Here is an 8,139-nt window from a genome sequence, read left to right as displayed (position 1 = left end):
ATCTTATCTTATCTTATCTTATCTTGTCTTATCTTATCTTATCTTATCTTATCTTATCTTATCTTATCTTATCTTATCTTGTCTTATCTTATCTTATCTTATCTTATCTTATCTTATCTTATCTTATCTTGTCTTATCTTATCTTATCTTGTCTTATCTTATCTTATCTTATCTTATCTTGTCTTATCTTATCTTATCTTATCTTATCTTATCTTATCTTATCTTATCTTATCTTATCTTATCTTATCTTATCTTATTTTAACTTAGAAATAAGATGGAAACAAAAGAAAAAGAAAAAAGAACAAACTTTGTTCTTATGAACTTTTTTTTTTTTTACAAGACACAAAGCACACTGCTCTCTTTTCTCTTTATATTCATCAGTGTTTCTTTAAATAATTTGTCCTTTTATGTGGTAATGATGATGAAAAATGAGCGTCTTTATATCGTAGTCCTGAAACAGCAGCCCAGCTCAGAATGACTCTTTAGATGATTTGAATGAATATTGAAAACATGTCAGCTGTGGTGTTGGTTTTAATGTCAAATATCAACATAGATTCAATAATGATGGCTAACGATGTGTCATTGTTGGTAATTATATTTTCCTTTCTGGGAATTTTGCAATGAGATGTTGACTTATTGCTGCAGCTGCAGGTCAACAATAGAAATGTGCAGGTGACAGGTGTTGTTAGCATTTACCAGATGAACATATGAACAAAGAGCAGTGTCTTGACACGTTGGCGGTGTGATATAAGAGATCAGTTGATGACTTTTGTCTTGCTGTGATTGTGCAAACAGCTCTGTGGTTTAAAAGGGATAACTCAACTTGAGATAAAGCCAAACAACCATGGCAACTCTCAGGACTCTGGCTTTTCTTGCTTTATTTGGTAAGTTTCTAAATGATCTAACCTTTTAATAGAGATTAAGAAAGGTGGCAAATTTTTAAAGGTTTGTTGTTTGACTTCAGGTGTTTCCAGCAGTCAGATGTCAGACTGCTCATACTCTGGTTTACTGAACTACTTAAACCTGACGGCCTCAAATAAAGTTCTGGAAATCATGCGACCAGTGAAAAACTGGAGCGACAGCACGGTTGTAAAGCTTGACATGGTGCTGCTCGGTATTTTAGGTGTGGTGAGTATCCTTGTAGCTGGATTGCTTTCATGGATGTTTTCATATGAGTTTCTGATATCAAACATGGGTTTTAAACTCATGAATTATATCAATTTACACCTGAGCAATAAAGTATATTCTGCATATTATACAGTAAATAATAGAAAAATAGTTAATAAAATCCCACTAATGCTACTGCTTTGTATATTGTATATTTTGCTCCAGCAATTTCTTTTTATCAAATTCCCTATATATATATATATATATATATATATATATATATATATATATATATATCATATAAATCAAAGAATCTTTGAAATGGCTTATTTAAGTCATAAAATAATAGATGAGTTAATAGATTTCTAAAATAATAAATAAAATAAAATAAAAAACTCTATTTTTTTTTTTTTTTAATTTCTTATCTGCAGAGATATTTAATTGGTCTACTGACTTCTGGTTAATTTTAAATATGTAATGACTTTTTATATACATATACTTTTTGGACTTTATAGTAACTGTTAATTTGTCTTTAATCTGTTGATTGATTTGTTATTTTTTGTTAAAAAAGAAATGTGAATGTATATATATATATATATATATGTGTGTGTGTCTGTGTGTGTGTGTGTGTGTTTGTGTATTAATACATGCACTGCAATATAAATTCCCTGCTTGTCAAAAGTTTAAGAATGCTCCAGTGTTTTCAGTTTAAAGAAAATTTAAACAAATCTAAGTCACACAAAAAAATATTAGAAACAAGTCAAGAAATCATGGAATCCATGTATAAATCTAAACTTCTGATACCATCAAAATAGCCACATTTGGCAGATATCAGCACACTCGTGGTGTTTTCCCAACGGAAACTAAAATGTTCTTGTGAGCTGCCTCATCATTAAAGCTGATTGTCAGAAACTTGTCCTCTGACCCTGTTGTGGCTTTAGGTCTACCAGTCCTCTTTCTCCCAGATTCTGGGAGGATTTTGATGCTGTAGGAGAATACTCACTGACACTCACTCCACCATTTCTCTGTAGAAAAGACCCACACTAGGGATTATGAAGGTCTGTTTCTCTTCCAGTACTATTCATCTTGCTATTATACACACTACTTTCTGCAGTACTATTAAAATAAAGCACCTGTGGGGATGGTGTGTTCCAACACTACTTTAGTTCAGACAGAAGAGTTGTAAGTATTCAAGAAAAGTTCGGACACTACAGATCCTAATTTGAAAATACTTAAGAATACCTACTTTTTGAAGACTATATATATCAAATATAAATATAAATATAAATATAAATATAAATATAAATATAAATATAAATATAAATATAAATATAAATATAAATATAAAGAAGTAATTAATTGCAGTAGGTATGGAAATTCTTTTGACCAATAGATGTAAATTGTAAATTTCCCACCTTGGAAAAACTGAATGCATGAATACCACCAGATGTATTTTACTTGAGAAAACTAGCTTTTTGTTGTTGTTGTTGTTGTTGTAAATAATAATGTTTACTACAATGATGCTCATTGTCTCCAGGATGAGAAGCTTCAAACTGTCTCCAATCAGATCTGGATCCAGATGGTAAACTCTGGCTTTAGGTTTACACTCGTGTTTCTTTTAATCTTTCACATTCATCTCCCTGTGTGTAAAGACCTTATAAATCCGTCTGTTTCTTTTCCCAGTATTGGACAAATGAATTCCTTACATGGAATTCTTCAGAGTTTTGTGGAATTGACACGCTGACCCTTCCGAGATCGATGGTCTGGATTCCAGATATAACCATCCAAGAAGAGTTAGTACCGTTCATTGAAACTGCAGTTTGTGGGTGTTACTTTAAGTTAACCTGGACCACTGAGCCATGATCGGTTCTACAGTAATGTTTTGGTTTCATAACATATGTCATATGTTGTTAACAGCTCAAAAACGTATTTTAGAGTGTACAACACCTTTAAAGTGGAATTATGTGACTTTCTGACCTAAAAAAGATGAGATCGTACTGATGGCACACTGACATTCATTAGTTATATTCCTGGAGCTGTTGTTGGGCTGCACACGGGCGTCGCACCCGTGGGGGATGTGAGTGTTTTGACACCCACACTTTTAAATCATTGGTGCTCTGCAGATGTTGGATGGGCAGATTTACCTTTTAGGAGTCATGAATGAGGTGAAGATTAACTTATGAACAGGCTCTGAAATCCAAATCAGAGCAAGACCCATTACTACCAGGTGACTGACAGGTAATAGAAAGGATATATATACAGGGACGGATATAAAAATGTTTTGATGAGGGGGCCAGGCAGGGGCACTGACCAGGAAAAGGGTAGCAAAAATGGGAATATTTACTTAAGGTCTAGATTTTAGTAAATAATTAGCTGCTTATTGGAACTTAAGGGGTCATCAAATGTTAAATTTAGAAAAAACATTCAACATTTTTCAGTGTTGATGTAGAACAATGCATTACATGCTGCATTTACTGACACTTGGAACATCGGAAGTTTACCTAAGTGAAGGTTAGTTTACACTTAGTATTTGTTAGCAATTCATTACCACCAGCCATGCCTTTCTATGCAGATACACAGCCCTCTGATGGTGTAATTGGTATTTTTCTCATCTATCATAAGCCACAGGTATGGTTCAGAAACAACCTTGCTGCACCCCTGGTCCTACAGAAACCACACCTCAGAACTGTTTTTTCTAGGATGGTGCATAACTTTACAGCAGCATCTTGCTTTAAAGGCCCACATCCTATGCTAGCCACTGGATATTAACACACTGGTCATTTTTTTAACACATATCTGGCTGATTTATCACAGAAACCCAAGTGGACATTATTGGAGGTAGAGAGGAAAAGAAAAAGAAAGGGATAGAGCAATTAATGAAAAAAGAGTCAAGATAACACTGACTTTTACTGGCTGGAGAGATTTCAGTGAAGAGACAGGATACAAACCAATTGCTAATTTAGCCGAAGATAGGGGGTGTGTCACTGAGAAAAGCTGCAAAAGTTTTGTAGTGCATCTTTACAACAAACCCAACAGACTTTTACAAAATATGGCAGCTTGCAGTATTTATAGAAACTATAAAAACAATGTTTGTTATCAATTAACCTCAGAAAAATAGAAACATCTGTCTCTCTTTAAAAACTAAGATACACATTCACACTGATGCGTTGACAGAAAGTGACTTAATGTTACATATTTTATCCCCTTTGCTCTGTGGTTCCTTCAGTGTGTCTGACACAGCGAGTGTTCAGGAGGACCCACTTCTCAGTTTGGATGCTGACGGCTCGCTGTTTGCTCAGGTACGCCAGCGGCTGTCCTACACCTGCCAGCTCGACCTCTCCATGTTTCCTTTCGATGTGCAACACTGCAGCATCACATTTTCATCCATGAGCTCGGATGGTAAATATGACTTTATTAACATCAAAATTGGGGTATATTTTTCATTATCCAGAAAGGTCTCAGTTTAACGATGGTTTATTATCTGTGTAGGGAGGATGATCACACTGGCAGCAGCCTACAATGACACAATCCTAACCTCCATTTCTGTGAAGTATTTAAAAACACAGGGTGAATGGAAACTCACAAACTTGAAAGTCGCCATATTTAATCAGAGCAATGAAAACACTTTTAGAAGCAAACTTTCATACACGGTAGGTAAAATAATGAGAAAAGTTCTCTCCCTGTTCTCCAGGTCTGTTGGTGTGTAATGCTGCTATCCTTACAGGTCACGCTGGAGAGGAAGCCGTTTCTTTACTTGATCAACTTAATCGTGCCGCTGTGTTTTTTACTGTTCCTGGATTTGACCTCCTTTTTCATCGATGAGGCCAGGGGTGAAAAGCTGGGCTTCAAAGTGACAATACTTCTGTCCATCTCCGTCTTACTGCTGATTCTTCAGGACATGTTGCCCTCCACTGAAGAAAACCTACCAATGATTGGTGAGCAGCCACACAGGCCTCAGGCCTTTTTACCTCACACTAACCACATCAGTATCGTCTCTGACTTTTCATTGTAGCACGATATGTTGTTGGAGTCTTTACAATGATGTGGATGAGCATCCTGGAGACCATGCTGGTGGGCTTCATAATAGATCTTGATGCTTGTTGCGGAAAACAGGCTCCAAGCTCTGTAGAGGTGGAGGTGGATGTTCAGCTGGAAGGTGCGTATATGACCAAGTCACTAATATAAAATATAAAAACCTGTCAAACAATTAAAATTTTTAATCTGATTAATAATAAAATAGCTGTGGATTAATTGCAATTAATCACATTTAAAATATAAACACCTATCTTGAGGTAAAAATCTGAATTTGGTATTATCTCAGCAAAAGAAGTTGATTTTAGGCATGTAGGTGCCTTGTCACAGCGGTGAACCAAATCATCAAAAATCATTTTATCCCACTTATTTGTGGGGATTCTGATAGTTTTCAATTCTTACATTAAATATTGATGTTGTAGCACCAGTAGCGATAGATATCAATACCAACATTGGTGTTAAAATGGTCAATGTTTGGACCAATCCACACACTACTAGCTAGCTGTCTGCCGAAAGCTGGGTGTTCAACCTGAAATTGCAGCCTCACCAAACGCATGCTTGACCTTGAGACAGAGGTGCTTCGGTGAAAAAATATCTACTTTCTGTTTTGTTTGCAAATGATAGAATTTTTATTGATTCGTTGGATTGGCTCATTTGACCAAATAATACTTTTATAGATGCCTGTTACTCTGGAAATATTTCCTAATATGTCCTATTCAATGGACAATAAAATGTCTTCTAACAGTTACCTCCAGGTTAAAACGGGGGGATTTCCAAACGGTTGGGATGATGTTTAGAACATTTTAATCTGTAATTGTTTTGTATTATGGAATCAGCATGAATTATTCCAGTTGTCCCTGTTCAGTTTAGTTTCCATAGTTTGAAATTCACTACAGATAGAAAAACAAAAACTTGTTTTCGGATAGGAAAACAAAAACATGTCTCTTTATTTCAAACCCAGAGCCTGCTGGAGATGAGGACAAAGACCAGGTTAAACCAGAGAAGGATCAGCCTGGTGAGCGCTTCCTGTTAAAACGAATCTTAGAAAAAGTGAAGGCAGTTCGAAAGCAAGCTGCACGTCAGAGTGAAGACAAGAGAAAGCCTGGATGCTACAGACGTTTGGCTAAAATCATTGACACCTTGTTTTTTGTCTTATATTTTTTTGCTGTTGCTGTTTTTGTCCTTTCTATTGTAACATTGTGGACTAAAAGGCAGAATTAATTATAAGCTGCGTGCATTATTACTTTCTAATTATCTTAATCACTTTATAGTACAAATAGAAAACTGCTTGATGTTCGGGTAAAGTTTTGTCCTCATATCAAATCTTTGTTAATTAAAAATGAATGTTTTGTAAATGTACACATATTAAGAAGTTTGTATGCACTATTTATCTGGTGGTCAGTGGTGTAATTAACCAGACAGCCAGGGCTAACCTTGATCTCCTAATTAAAACTAATTATCATAATAAAGATACACTGTTCTAGTAAATATTAATAATTAAAGCCTATATTTAGCGGCTGGATTTGGGACTTGTAGGCGACTTCAATATTTATGGAGTGATATTCTTGCAGCTGAGGTAACAAACCTGATTCTTTAAAATCCTACATTTTTGGCCTAAAATGACTTTTCATGGATAACAAATTTGTTGCAAACCAACTATTTTACTGGACTGCTTTTACTGGACCCTTGCTGATGTAGCAGGACCAGTTTGTTCCAGTATCATCTGCTACTGGAGTACAGTACGACCTCAAAGATAAATTCCATTTACAGCTAGCCTGAAATGAGCGTTTACTGAATCTACAGTTATGATTGCAGCCTGGAATGATATACAACCTAAAAAGCTTTGCGCTTCAATGATGTATGACATGTATATGTACTTAGAAGCAAGACTGAGTAAAATACATGTTTATTCTATTCTATTCTACAGTCATTTGCTTTAATCCAAAGCGACTTACATTTGAGAGTAAGAACAACACAAGCAAGTTTGTCATGTCCTGCCCACAGAATGTCTGGTACCATCAGGTTAATGCACACTTACAGCCTATTACACTGATGGTGTTAGGAAGAACCAGCTATAGAACAAATTTCATCTTGACTGCAACTTGTTCTTGAATGAATGAAATTTTGTTTTATTTTACTCTCAGAGAAATTATAATGTTGGGACACGATCTTCAGTATCTTGATATTTATTTCAAGAGATGAAATGCTTTGAAAATTATGAAAAGGTTAAACTAAAACCATTACTTTTATTAGTTTATTTAAATGAAGTGAACATTAGAGGACAAAACAAACACTGACTTTGTTCAACATTTGTTGGTAATAGTGCTCCCAAATGTTCATGAGTATTCATATAAATATTTTCATTAATGACACAAATTCGTAAAAAGTTCTTACGTAGGATTTGGAACAAATTTGTTCGTTAGATTAGTTGGTGAATGAGGCCCAGTATTTTAAAATACACAGTTTTCATCATGCTTTGTAGATTGCTGAACCTCTGTGCAGCTTTTATCTCTGAGAGACTCTGCATCTCCAAGGTGGTTGTTTTATACCTGCTGCTTTACTTCTCCAGCCTCTTGTTGTTCCAGCTTTTTAAAGAAAGTTACTGTCATCAGATTCATGATACCCTAAAGTCTTTTTTAAGTTCTTTTGTAGCTTAGATATTGACTTTTAAGATTTGCACATTGCATTCATTCATTTTTTGGAACTGGAGCTTCTATCATATAAATGCAAACCAATTAAACCTGTAGCTGTTTGAATCATGCTGTTTCAGATATGCTTCCACCCAATCATTATTATAACATTGTATTTCTCTTTCCTGTGTGCTTTATGAACATGACATCTGTTAAGTCTTGTTCCCTTTCTGTGCTAGCACTCGGTTTCCACAGAGTATCAGATTACTTGTAGTGGTGTTTTTCAAATATTATGAACCATACACTCCTGCGAACTAAGTCAAACCATTAAAACCACAAATTATAACTTTACTTTTGGTCTATAAATAAG

General features: G+C 35.1%; 1 protein-coding gene across 1 annotated transcript; it reads left to right on the top strand.

The window, feature by feature from the left end:
- The first annotated feature begins 854 nt into the window (after positions 1-854).
- On the top strand, positions 855-7,949 carry LOC121631711 (5-hydroxytryptamine receptor 3A-like). The gene is made up of 9 exons (XM_041972740.1): positions 855-884; positions 965-1,128; positions 2,645-2,689; positions 2,791-2,900; positions 4,334-4,506; positions 4,597-4,757; positions 4,832-5,042; positions 5,120-5,263; positions 6,101-7,949. The coding sequence occupies exons 2-9, from the start codon at positions 982-984 to the stop codon at positions 6,358-6,360; spliced, it is 1,251 nt and encodes a 416-aa protein (XP_041828674.1). The 5' UTR covers positions 855-884; positions 965-981; the 3' UTR covers positions 6,361-7,949.
- The last annotated feature ends 190 nt before the right edge of the window (positions 7,950-8,139 follow it).

Source organism: Melanotaenia boesemani, chromosome 2 (assembly GCF_017639745.1).
Source record: "Melanotaenia boesemani isolate fMelBoe1 chromosome 2, fMelBoe1.pri, whole genome shotgun sequence".
NCBI lineage: Eukaryota > Metazoa > Chordata > Actinopteri > Atheriniformes > Melanotaeniidae > Melanotaenia > Melanotaenia boesemani.
Note: the sequence above shows the minus strand (reverse complement) of the source record. Positions and strands in the feature narration are given on the sequence as shown.

Excerpts from the sequence above, each read along its gene's own strand:
- LOC121631711 (XM_041972740.1), top strand. The coding sequence starts at position 982 with ATGTCAGACTGCTCATACTCTGGTTTACTGAACTACTTAAACCTGACG. Across the intron at positions 2,690-2,790 it reads ATCAGATCTGGATCCAGATG|TATTGGACAAATGAATTCCT; the intron begins GTAAACTCTGGC and ends TTCTTTTCCCAG. Across the intron at positions 5,043-5,119 it reads AGAAAACCTACCAATGATTG|CACGATATGTTGTTGGAGTC; the intron begins GTGAGCAGCCAC and ends TTTTCATTGTAG.